The sequence below is a fragment of the Neodiprion pinetum genome, chromosome 2 (assembly GCF_021155775.2).
Source record: "Neodiprion pinetum isolate iyNeoPine1 chromosome 2, iyNeoPine1.2, whole genome shotgun sequence".
Taxonomy (NCBI): Eukaryota; Metazoa; Arthropoda; class Insecta; order Hymenoptera; family Diprionidae; genus Neodiprion; species Neodiprion pinetum.
This window is the reverse complement of record NC_060233.1, coordinates 16,406,291-16,419,847: the sequence shown is the minus strand read 5'-3', so window position 1 is coordinate 16,419,847 and position 13,557 is coordinate 16,406,291. Positions and strand designations below refer to the sequence as shown.

At 37.4% G+C, this 13,557-nt stretch overlaps 1 protein-coding gene across 5 annotated transcripts in view; it reads left to right on the top strand.

The window, feature by feature from the left end:
• numb (NUMB endocytic adaptor protein) overlaps nucleotides 1-13,557 on the top strand; it is a 95,647-nt gene that overhangs the window by 46,560 nt on the left and 35,530 nt on the right. Inside the window, exon 1 of one of the 5 annotated variants that reach the window (XM_046614842.1) lies at nucleotides 5,011-6,887. The exons of the other annotated variants lie outside the window; for them this stretch is intronic. Within the exon in view, the coding sequence (XP_046470798.1) occupies nucleotides 6,813-6,887 (75 nt within the window). The 5' untranslated portion in view covers nucleotides 5,011-6,812. Of the gene's footprint in view, nucleotides 1-5,010; nucleotides 6,888-13,557 lie in introns of those variants that run through there. 5 annotated transcript variants of the gene reach the window in all.

The window sequence follows — 13,557 nt, the reverse complement described above, 5'->3', positions numbered from 1 at the left end:
GCGATTCTAATTTCAAATTGGTAATCGAACGGATGATGAAATGAGTAGAAGTAAAAGAATTCCGATTAGTACCTACATGGAAAAATTGGATGAAATTCGGATAGAAATTTTGTATATTGATTCTACTTTTGTTACATTAATTGAGTGATTGAACAATCCGTGACAAGCCTAAAAGTTGAGAAATCCTATACGTAAGGTGAAATTTGGCATGTAGATCACTTCCGCGTTTAATATTAATGGTTTCGCGAACTTTGCCGTTGTAACTCTCTGCAGCCTACGGCACGAACGCTTTGTTGTGCAATTTCAACGTAGCTTCTACGAACTCATTGATTTAATTTCCCATCAGACTTTGACTAACTATTAAGGAAGAACCTGCCGAGGCTATTATTAGATTCAATATCCCGCTATATCGCACAGCGCGTTTAAGTAAGAAGCTTTCAGAGACATTATAAGTTATAAATAAGAATCATAAACAGTGAAATAAAGTGGGAAATCCGAGGGGTGGACGGTTTTTTAAATCTGGTATGCACCACTCGTGAAATCTTATGTAATCAATCGAAGTCTCTGAAACCCTTTGGAATCCTTTGAAATCCCCATTTAGATGACTTTACAGTCGTCTGAAATCTTTGAAATCGCGTGGAATCGTACAAAATCTTTCGAAATCCTATAACACATTATAAAATAATGTTGATTCTCTGAAGTTATGCAAAACCTTTTGAAATCGTACGATCTTGCGAAATCCGGCCGTGTACATTGTAGAAACTAATGCGTGTTTGGACGCTTAGAAAAAACCAGTTCTACTTTAATTTTTAACGTATTGAGGAGGTTTTCCAGTCTAGAGGCCTAAATTTCGGGCGTTTTTTTGAGCTTGATAGAAAAATGAAAAAAAATATTTTTAGAACCTTTTTATTTCGTAGGATTGTTTGAGGTCTTTTTATTGATGTTTCAAGAACTTATAAGAATATTTTTTGATTGCAAAAAAGCAAAAATTGAAAAAGTTATGGGCCTCTGAATATTGCCGTGAAAAAAATACGGGTTGAGGCGTTTGACGTGATTTCAATGCTGCTATTCATCCGAAACAGAATTATAATAAACCAATTTTCATGATCAATAAGAACGTTATTACGGCCGAAAGTAAAAAAAAAAAAAAAAGTCGACAGTTAAAAAAATATCACTGTCTGAAGAAAAAGTTAATTTTTCGCTCCATTTTTTCCGAGCTTGTGAGTTTTTAAAAATGGTAATAATAATAATTTCGTAATACCTGAGGTTCGGGATATAGACGGATATATACTGAAGGCCAATACCAAATTTGACGTCAAGAGAACTCGAAATTTTATGTCAAACAGGTTGAAAAATGTTGTTTCGAAATAAACGCGCAGATGTAGAAGAAGATGTAGCTACACTAATGAGCAAAAAAAAAAACAGAAGGATGGATTTTTTTAAGTTTCTAGATTTAACATCTTAGAGTTTTGACGATTCTGCCGCAATGCAATTAAAGGTTGAATTTTTTTTTTTTTTTTGAAAAACGAATTGCTCATCGTTTGATTGCCTCTATTTTTCGAATTATGTGAAATAAATAGATTTGAATGACAGCTGACCGTAGCCTATGAATTCAATGTTTTTTTTTCGGTTACTTGTTGCAGTTATCAAAGTTTTGTAAGTTTACTTCAAAATTTACGAATTGAAAATCGATCGATAAAAAAATCCAACACAAAAACTACAGCCATTCTATACTGATGAAAATTACTCTTAAAGACTCGCGTTTTTGTGATGTGAAAAAAAAAAAAAAAAAAATAAAGAATATCAACAAACAATAAGACCTTTTCAGGAATAACAATTGTCTCTCATTCTTTCTTTCATAGAAAGATTCTAATTATTGAAATGTATGCCTACTGCACGAGCATAATAATAATTAAACCAGCGATCTGCGCCTTTCAATTAGTCTGGCACTCGACTCCGCCTTGCTTTAAAAGACAATCGTCTTCATTGTTAGAACATAACTTGATTTTTCCAGTTGGCTCATTAAATCCGGTTCTCATCCGATGCTTACTGGTTATTTTAGAGAAATATTACGCAATCGCAGCAGAGCAACGGGTAACTAAAACGCTTGATGTCAATCGCGATCGCGCTTTTGCCAGAAATGCAAATCCACGCTGCGTGGCACTTGTACTTAGTTTATTCATCCGTTGTTCCATCTGCAAGACAGAAATCAATCGAGTATTTTTTATCGGTGAAAGTCGTGCGGTAAAGCGGAAAACATGACAGCTGATAAACTCGATGGCTGTAGGAATACTGAAATTTGGCGACGGAGAATCGGCCACTTTGCGCCTCAGGTAGGCAATCAGGTTTACATTTGTGCATTCTTGGTTGCGTAATGAAGATATTACAGGCGAAGAGGGAACAATTTTCGTCTATTCGATCGAAGAACAGCTTTTTGTTGCTCGTGCACACAGTTTTTCAAAAATAGAAGCGACACCAATTACAATTTTGATGATCTTTAAACTTTCAATCAATAAAATAACGCACACCAAAATTTTATGTTGAACTCATAAATATAGTATAAAACGCAATCATAATTTATTTTTTAGAATATATACATATTTTAATATCATGAATTCGACATTTTTCGGATTTTGTATTAAAATTATCGAGTTTGCGTACTTGCGTGGGATTTACGCAGCAGTTTTTTGTTCTTCAAAAATGTAAAGAAAATCTCTATCAATATTTCAATTATTCCATTCAAATATTCGATTCTTCAATTACCATTTCTGACAACAGTTATCTGAATTAAAGTAACAGAAATTTGTCCTTTAAATCGAATTACTTGAATTTTTCGCTGGTGTTTAGACAAAGAAATTTTTTACCAATTTATAATATACAATATAACGTTATCACTTTGTTCAAAATTTGACAAATTTGCGTGTCAGTAATTGCCGTGCGAAATAATTGTACAAATCGGTTTTTGAGTATAACAGTTGCAGTTTTCTTCCCTTTCTCTTAATCCCCCTTGCATTGTTTCCTCACTCCTCGCACTTACAATTTTCCCTTTCTGGTTCCACATTTTTTGGCCTCGATTTCCGTCCCTCAACGCGGGTTCTTACCCCTGAACAGTTACACTATATTTCTGTTGGTAAGTAAATGCGTGGTAAGAAGTTCTAGGTAGGAAGGCACGTCTGTAAGCCGGGTATTAACGTCACTCGCCTAGCTAGACTTTGCTGGATGCAGTTCTTCTGTTCTTCAGCAGATGTACGACCATTTGCCGTGGCAGCTGCGCAACTCTCACTCTCTCTTTCTCTCGCTCTTTCTCTCTCCCCATCATTAAACGGAGGCAGGCTCACCTCGTCCTTTACCGACGGTGAAACCTTCACTAGGAGTCTCTGCAAAAACCCCCGATTCACGTTCTCTGTATAAGGAAAGATGGGAAAAAAAAGGAAAAAACAAAAAATTTTAAATGGACAAAACGAAAAGACAAGAGAAGAAAAAAAAATAATGAACAAATATGAAACAACGAAGAGGATTCTTTTGTACTTGTTTACTGTTTTTTTCTTCCTTTCTGCTTCTTGATCTTTGAATGTTTGTTAAGGTCAAAGCAGAACCGAAAAATTAATTACCATATTGGGATAACATGTTTGGTAGAACCTCTCCGACATATTCGAAGACCTTTGCTGTACTGAAAGAATTTAGTAAGTTTTGGAAGGTGATTGCGAATGAGAGTTTCCTTAAACTTCACAGAATCGTAACCAGAAAAATGTTTAAAAACTGGAGAAATTTCTGAATATACGCACCGAAAGTCTGAGTGTGTCAGAAGCTTTTTCTGCCCACATCGATATTTTTCAAAATGATAATTTTGACGAATATTCACACATTTCTTGTTCATTGTTATTGTTATTATTATTATTATTGTTGTTGTTGTTGTTGTTGTTGTTGTTGTTGTTGTTGTTACTATTGTTATTATTATTTTATGAAACACTGATTGAGAATTTTATTAATTTTTTTCACTGTTTCGTCTTTGAAATCTGCGGTAACACTTCAATTTATATGGTAAATGTACTATGAAATTTGAAGTTTTTCGAAATAATGTTTCAAAGTTTTTCTTGTTCTCAGGAATGTTAGCAAAATTCTGGCCGCATAATATTGTTATTTTATGAAATACTACAGTTATAAATTTCACATGAAATAAAACGAAAACTATTTAAACTGCATGTAAAGTTTATTGAATTTTTATTTACGTACAAAATTTTACCGAGAAATTAAAATTTTTGAAACATACCTGAAGATAGATTTATTTTTCACCGTTCATAAGATACTTATTGACAATCGTCAAGAATACTCGTAATCTTCTAATTTATTATTGTTCTTGTAAATACCACCTGAGATTGAAAAAAATAATTCACTTCAAAAAATTTCCAATTCATTTTCGAAACCCGTTAAATTATATTTCGTCCAAAGTGTGTGCCTGAAATAAAAATTTTCCTCAGCGCGTATCTTTTTCCGCCAGAGAAATTGTTGTTGATTATTTTTATTATCTATAAAATACTCGTTTACAATATTAGAAAAAAATTGATACTCGAGACAAAAACGAACTTCGAAAACCGATGTATCTTACAATCTATAAAAGACATTGTCGAAATTTGTCGGTTGTTGAAAAAATTTTCATATCTATACTTTCACTTTCTGCGTTTCATTCCGCAAGTCTTCTTCGTTACCTTACCGTAAGATGGGTATAATATTTACCGATAGGTACAACGTACACGATGCGTGCCGAGAGAATGTAACTATACCTATACATATATATTATATATGTATGCAACCGTAACTGAAATGCGAGTTATACGATATTATAAATAGCCCTGTGTGGAGGGAACAAGAGAGGCTATGGGATCAGACCTCTCGTTCCAAGCCGATCCCCCCCCCCCCTCCTGGCGATCCCACTCCTCGCCAGCATTTCCCCCCACTATCGAGAGTTCTTACAACGAGAACCGGGCAGCAGGCAGAAAGAACGCCTCGTGGAGTACAAGTTTGAATCGAGTCGAACGAGCCGCGTAGTATTCTGGGTACGCGTACCGCATTCGGTTTGGGGGGAAAAACGCAGCGGCGGCCGCTGTGGTTCAGCCGTTAATCGTCATCGAAAACGGCCTCAACGGTTCGATATCGTCCAATTTCCATGGTGTCGTGTTTTGTGTGATATTCGTGTAGAAAAGTGTCGTTCTTGTCGTGTTCGAATCCGAAATTCGGAATTCATCGAGACGTGAAAGCGGTAATCGTTCATAGATTGTTCTATCTAATCGTTCGATCAAGTGAATTTCTCATACTCCGAGTCTGATATATTGCTATTTTTCCTACTACATTGTAAAGAAACGATATAAAAGAAAAACAACAAGAGACTATGAAGCGGAAAACAAACGACGCTCCCGGATGCGGTTGGAATATAAACGTCAAGTGTAGTTAATGAAATTGTGAATTTCAATGTTTACAGTTGTCGGTTTCGTTCGCAATAATTCTCGATTTAAACGAAAGTAATAATAGGTTGATTACCAAGTTTGTAAGTCAGGAGGAGAAGATCTCTGCAGATGTGAAAGGAGGATTCTTTACCATTTGGGAATACTGATATCAATTGTTCGATTTGCGTTCGATTGTTTGAATAATTAGTCCAGCGAGAGATCATACGAAGTTCCGAGTTCCGGTGGGGTCGCCGGAAGTGTATTATAAACTGAGCGGAACGTTGCGCCAACGGAAAAACGTGGGAACACTTTCAGAGCAGAGGTTTCGTGACAGCTGTTGCACGATTAATAAACTCGATACAGGTGCTTACCGAAAGAGGTTCGGTCTTCAAAATGGCGAGTGAAACTCGCGCAAACCGAATATAAGAACGGCCACTCGAATGTGAATGCCGATCACCTGAATTTCACATTCAAAATTGATCGTTAAAAATCGTTTGTTTACCACAGACGAATATTTGAACTGTCTCGATGACAACGGAACGTCGCTTCGGGCGTTCGAATAAAACCGTTACGTGGTAGCGAGCCGAGTTATCAAATTTCGAAGGGCGGGAGCAAGCAAGGTTTTCAAATTTCGAACGTCGGTATTATCTCAAGGTTTGACATCTCGTACGGCAAAGTTGAGTCAAGTTTTCAACAGTATTGACCTAGATTTCGAACAGCGGGAGCAAGTCCAGTTTCAAAATTTCGAACGTCGGGCGCGATTCGGTTTTGAAATTTCTAACGGCGGGTGGTATTCGAATTCGAAATTTCGAACGACGGAATCGCGTCGTAAGTGAGAAGAAGCCGGCGGTCTAGCAGTGACTCTTGAGTGACGTCATCGTAAGAAAGGCAGGTTGGGTGAGCCAAGTTTGACCGTTTCCCGTTTGTCAGTACGGATAGAAGAAGCCCAGGCGGTGGGCGGCAGCCGGGAATGGCTTCGAAGTTGTGACGTTTTTCGTGAAGTTTAAAAAGAAAGAGGCCGGAAAAGGTCGACGAGGTCAAGTATCGAGGGACGGTGATCGAGAGTGAGTTTCGAATCCCCGAGGCTTGTGTTGTCGGTGAAACGGGAATCGGAGTGACAAAATTGGCTATCGGGCACTCCGATGATGAAGGCGTGAAACGGCGGTTGCAGTTTTCGCGAATTGACAACTGAGCGCGTTTGGCGTTCGATTAACGCAACCGGCCGCACCTGTGCAGCTTCGCGTCCCTGAGAAGGCTGGAAAATATATATATTCCAACACGGATCGACACGCGAACGTAAACGCGACTGACCGACTACCTGTTCTCGGATATTTCCCCCGACTTACTACCTGAGCCAAAGGCATCGATACCATGGGGAACCATCCGTCCGCCCACCATCCGCTCGAAAGAGCCACAACCCACGCTGGAAACACTCTCCGAATATCGGTATGTAGCCGTCCAGCAACTCGAGACGAAAAACTAAGAGCTGGATTGAGCGGTGACGAATCATTCGGAAAATATTTATTCACCCCCTATGAGATAAACGCGATTACGGTATTGTACGATCCTCGGTCAACCGACATCGTTAAGCTCTTGACGACTCCAACGTCTTCCGATCGATCGGAGGAAACGAATTCGATGTTAGGTTTTAAAACTGGTCCTGGCTTAATTCTCTGAGAGACGGTAGAAAGCGACCCGAGGAGCCGTTTATTTGTGTACATATATGGGGAGTTCCAGGCCATTTCGACCCCGCTCATGATCCTCACTGTTTTCAATTCTGTTCTCCTATTCGACGATGCGGATAAAGAGGGTTTGCAAAATTGGTCATTTTTAGAGAAATCGGTTTTCTTGCGATTGATCGATTCGCGAAATCAATTGACAACGTGGTTCATTTTAATCAATGAAATTTATGTCAGTGAGTTTTTGCGAAAAAACGAAACTTTTCAGTCTAACACTAAAGCGAAAATTAGTGGATATCTGGTTTGATAAATTTAACCAAATGAATTGTTATTGAAACATCTCCAGCGTGAGGATTTTGCGGTTTGTGATCAAATCCCCTATTTTTATATCAGATTGCTCGTTTCTTTCAAATTAAATCCACACCAATTTTCATTCCGGAGTGAAAGTTTTTATCTTTCGGCAAAGAATTCATTATATTAATTTCATTGAAATCAATTATGCGGTTAACTGTTGAATTTCGAGGACCGTACGGTTGTTGATGGAAAGCCCATTTTCTAAATAAACTGAAACTGTGGAAATTGCATTTTTGCGATTCGCAAGCAACGTACACTGGAGAATGAAATTGAAGATGGTGTGGATCGCGAGCAAGTCGAAATGTTTTGGAATGTTCCATATGTACACGTGTGAACGTTATAAAAAAAAAAAAAAAACTGAGCAGATGGGTTCTTCCATCTTCTCCACAGAACGTAAGCTTGGGAAGTTTCTCTTATCTCGCAGTTAGCGAAAACGTTATTCACGCAAATTTCTTCGTCAGGGCATCGTTGCGGTTAGGTTTCAAAGACTGCGTTGCAAAACGGTATCAAAAGTGTCTGAGCGTAAATGATTTTAAACCGTTTATTATTCGACCCAAGATGCGCCAGCTGTGCACGTTACTGGAACGGAGAAATCTGCCCATGGGGTTCTTCCTATGGGATCAGCCAGGATCCGCAGCTGCGGTTAAAAATGGCTTCGTGTATACATTGAAGTTCTAAAAAAAACGTGAAGCTGGATGGATTCGAGATATGGAAACAAGGCTGAAGTTAGTAACTTTGACGCAACGAAAAATTACTATATTTCAAGTTTACAGTGAGTTTGAAGTAGTCAAGTTCTTGTCTTGTTACGACTCACTGAATTTTAAACATTACTGCAACTGGGACATAACGGTTTTTTCGAAACGTTAATCGTCGCAACAACGTTACTAACTTCACCCTCATATATGGAAGAGAAATTGTTGCAATGTTGACACAACGAAATATTGGTGAAAACCACTCTCCTGCAAGCTTGGAATAACTTTGAAGAATTAATGAATTTGCAAAACAGTACGAATTCCAGATTAGGGTGCGAATTAATCGCGAATCTGTATCCTTCCGTGAATTATTAAATCATCTGCATTAATTACGCACTCATCATGACTCGAGAGTTGCTGGAACCGCGTATAATTATCTACTTTCAGTAACTTTTTTTATTTTATTTACTTTGGGCTTGGCCTCGATCGCCGCACTGACCACATATTTTGTAAACCGTGATTCACGTCCTGCACTGAACTCACAATCGATGTATAAGGAGGGGGATGAACTTTAACTCTGTTGGTATGTTGTCATAGCTGTTATATGTGAATCGTGTCCCCGCGGGAATAAGGCGGAACTAATAAACACAACGCGATCCATTTTCAAATCGAACAACCGACTCGGCCAGTCGCACACGAGTGCAGTTCAAGTTGTGTGTCTCAAATTTCTATCGGTCAAGCTTGATTAAGAACCTTTGAGATTTCACCTATTCTCACTTGTTCGAGTAACAAACGAACATACTGCAATAAAATATTCAATCTAAGTTAAAGTTAAAGCTAAGAAATCATCAGATGGAATCAAGCATCTAAAATTTCGTTCTATCAATCAGCATCGGCCGAATATTTAACCAGCTTAAATTAACCGTTCGCAGTGATTTTTTTATAGTTGACCAAGTTTTAAATTACCTTCTAGGCCAGTGTACGAAAGCTTCGATGTTATTTGCCCAATTACGAAGGATCGTATTATTTTTCTGCGCCGAAAAGGTTATTTAAAATATGTCTCTGTTTGTCGGTAATGTTCGAATTGGGAAATGACATTTGGTGAACTGATTCGTTTACTTAAATAAGAACCTAAATGAGATATTTCCTCATCTTTTGGAATTTGGCGGCTTTTCGATTCTGCTGATCCTAACTTTTTTTCACAAATAATTGCTTTCAATCCAAATCAATTGCCTGATGATTTTTTGGAATATTTTGAATCATTACAATCGCCTTTCGAAAAATTTTATCACTCAAAAATATATTTATTTTGCAAACGGAGCTTTTCGATATCAGTTCTTTGGCAAGATTGTGCGTCAAGGAATACATTTCCGACAGTGAAATTTGGCACACGTGAAAATGTACTTTTTAACTTGAATCTATTGAAGTATGAATTTTTTCTAACTTGATTGATTTCGTGGCCGACGAGGTGACCGAGCTACCTCAATAAAAAAATAAAACGAATTTTTCAGACGAGCATTAGTAACAATTTCCTTTGCCGACGCGACGAAAAATAATTCCAAAGTTGCGAAATAGTGACGTTTCTAAAAATGTTTCCTTACCTTAATATTATTAACTCGAACCTCATCCAAAAGACCCGATCTCAAATATTTTTTTTCGCAGTAAAATTTATGTAATACTTTCAAATTTTTTACACACAAAAGGAAGTTACAAAGTAATACGGAAAGTTTTTTTTTTTTTTTTTTATTCACTTTTGATGGCAAATCTCGCCGGTACGTCTATTTAAATCTGACCCCCGTAATATTGCCTCTGGAGTGGAAAAAATAACGTAATTACACGTTTCCGGACAAGTATAAACACGTAACGAATTGCTCTGTCAAGCTTCCGAAAAGCTCCAATTTCGGTTCAATCATTATTCCGCGGTTCGTGTCTCAGGCATATTTCGCGTTTAATTGGCACATTGAACAATGCACGGTGAACGTGTGACGTAATCACGATGATGGAGAGTATAACGAGACGACGTGCTCTCTGCTTTGAATTTGACGCTCTCTGAGAGCAATTAGAGTTTCGATGATGAAGCCTCAGCAGAGAAGGACGAATGTTCGGCGCTAATTACACAGGAGATTTGACGCAGCAGAGAAGCTAGAAAGTAAACGATAAATTCAGAAAAAAAATTCGAGTTGTAACGACCAAAATAATACATCCGACTAAACATTATTTTTACTTGACCAAAATGATTAGTCAATTTTACAGCGAGCCGAAAACATAATGTTTGGCACCACAATCCCATATCACTGAGAGAAATTTTTTAACTATTTTCATTTTTTACCATAATCGAAAAATATAGTTCTAGGTACAAAATGAAAATTAGTTTTCCAGCTGTTACCAAAAAGTCTGGTATCCGTTACTATTCTTTCCCATCACGATCACTGTTACTATATTTTCTTGTAACTGTTGCGAAAATTTAATGCTCGTGCAATAATAAATTGACGCTGAAGCCTTATTTATCTAAAACAGTAGAGTAAACCTCAGAAACTGATTTAGCGTTGCAATTACCATAAAAAGGATCGACGATAGCGAAAAATGGTTACGTTTACCTCGATTTTCGTAATTCCAACAACATTCAAACAGTTTTTATAACGATACCTGTTTTACTGAATTTTTCTACCTGCTGTAGAAAATGAAATTTTTCTCAGCGTAGATTCTGTTCCGGTTAAGAAATCAGATCTACACAGCGAAATGTTTTTTTTCAAGATTGAAAAATGACTGTTTAACGTTGTAACCGAAAAAAAATTGTCGGTCGATTTTGACTTGTGCTACGAGAATCAAGTACCGCATCAAACAACACCAAAAAAATATGCCGTTGTGAATTGATTGGCCTATTCAATGATATTAGATCACGAAAAATTATTTAGTTCCGCTGATTATATACTACACAGATGCCTGGAACCCATCCTAACAACTACTCATCTTATTTCTCTTGCGAGAAAGGATTTTTAAAGCGCCATAGAATGTATTTTGTCACTTCGACAAAATTTTTTTTTACATTTACGACACAACATATTATTTGATAGCGGTAATCAGTCAGTAGCTCTCATGATTTCGTAAATTTTACTAATCTTTATCCACCGAATAGATTTAGTGAACGAATTTATCAGAGGGTATTCAATATTTTTATAATACCATGAAAAAAGTACTACTTCGTTAAATCGACTGAATCAAAATCGAGATTTCGTATTTAAAACTATATTTTATTCAGTTAAACTTTTTGCGATTTCGAAACATTTGTTTCGTTCATTTTGACATTTGAAACAAAATATTGGGTTCCTGCGAGAAAATTTTCCACACAAAGCTTCGACAAATAGATTTTTTTTTTTTTTTTTTTCTTTTTCATTTTAAGCTACAATTTTTCTCCGAGTGTAAACCGAAGCTCCGATAATCAAAATATGCCTGAATATGAATTTGCGCGGTATGACTGCACTGTAATACAAAATTTCTCGATTGTTTTAAACGCAAAATGAGTCCCAAGACGATCGAATCGGTTCAGAAAACCACATTTCAAGTATTTCGAACGTTCTGATCCCAGTCTAAAACTTTTCCTCAAATTGTTGGTAACTTAGCTTGTGGCACTCGAATCGGCTCGCATTCATTTCTGTCACATATCTCAGCGATCCGTTTCGTTTTTGGTCATCACTGTAGGTCCAAATAACATGTTGCTGTTTTTAGACTCTCCTTATTTTCTTAACTTCGGATTCACTTGGTCCAAAAACGACTAAACAACGACCTTAGTTAAAATTCACCCTCGATCGCTTCTCAGCCATGCTTCTTAATCCCGTAGAAAACGGCCGCTTGCGTATTATTCACCCCATGGAAATAAGCTTTATTCGATTATTCCGAAACTGCACGGCTGAAAAGACGACAATTTGCATGGTGGAAGCCGGCGGCGAGTGGTTACTCACGATAATTTCATTATCGATTGAAAATGAAGCAGAAAAGAGAAAAGGAACGGTTGAAAATGTTGGGAAAAATTTCTTCGCACCGAGAAATCTTTTCGGAAACCGAACATCGATCTCGAAATTGATTAATAAATTCCAGGTGACATTTGGCGAGCGAACGAATGACGGTCGACTTAACCCCATAAGTTGAAAAGGAGAGGGACGGGTTTTCTTGTGAGAAATCTCTACGAGTTCTCCGCAGTCTTTACCATACTCGTTGATTCGGTTCGAACGACTCGACCTTCTTGCAGTCCTGGTGGCTACTGGTTTCCATGTAGCCGACCGAAGCCGTAAGACAAACACATGTACAGGGTGTCCGTTTTTAAGTGAGTTTCTCAAGTATTTCGGAAAAGACAAGATTTTTAGAAGTATGTATCTCAAGTCACGACGATTCGTTGTCTCGTTCAAACCTCTAAAAACGTCGTTCGAAATATTTTTTCTACCCGCTTGCCTGTACCAATTAAAATCGGACACCCCGTATGTAAAATAAACCCGCAGCCAAACTGGATAGCGTTATCATCGCGAGAAAAAAGTCCCTCTCCCCCTCATGTTGTCGGATATTTGAAGATCAGGTTCTCGGATATGAAGGCTGATCGTCGCTTTGAGCGAACCAAGTTTGTTCGATATTTTCATCGATTCTATGTTCGTTTAGCTTACGTTCCGTGCGATACTCGTTTAAAGTAGGTATTATAGTCCAGTGTAGAGAACTGTCAACGAAGAATTAGGTTCGGCTTAGTTTCAGTACAGGCATATCGAACTCAAGGATAATCCTGCGCAACCTGTACGTCGGATAGGTATAATAATTCCTACCTTGCTGTATACACGCGGTGTATACTTTCGTACATATACATACGCGAATGCCAAAGCGAGTCGGTAGAGTAACCGGTTGGTTAGGCCGTTGAAGAATGCTCGTGCTTTTTATACTCATCCACACGGCGTCTAACATTGCTGAAACATTGCAGATATTCAACGTTGCAACGTTTGAAAAATTTTAGTTCACATTGCAGCAACGCAAATGTACGAGTTTAAGGGGGTATTCTAGTGTAGAGGCATGAATTTGAGGTGTTTTTTGAAGTGCTATAAACAAAAAACAAAAAATATTTTTACCATCCATTTTTTTATCAGGCGTTTATTATTATTTCACGATTACAAAAAAAAAAAAAAAACAAGTCAAAAAATACAAAATTGAAAGTGCTATGAGTTGTTGAAGTGGGGGGTACAAAAAAAATGGCGCGCCAATGTTGTCACGATTGCAAGCATTTTCAAAATCAGAAAAAAAAAAAAAAAGATTATTAATCTACATAAATGCAGCTATCGTACTAACTAAAAAAAAGTCGAAAAAAAATTTTTCTTGCCAAATTACGGCTGTCCGAAAAAATAATACGTTTTTTTTGAC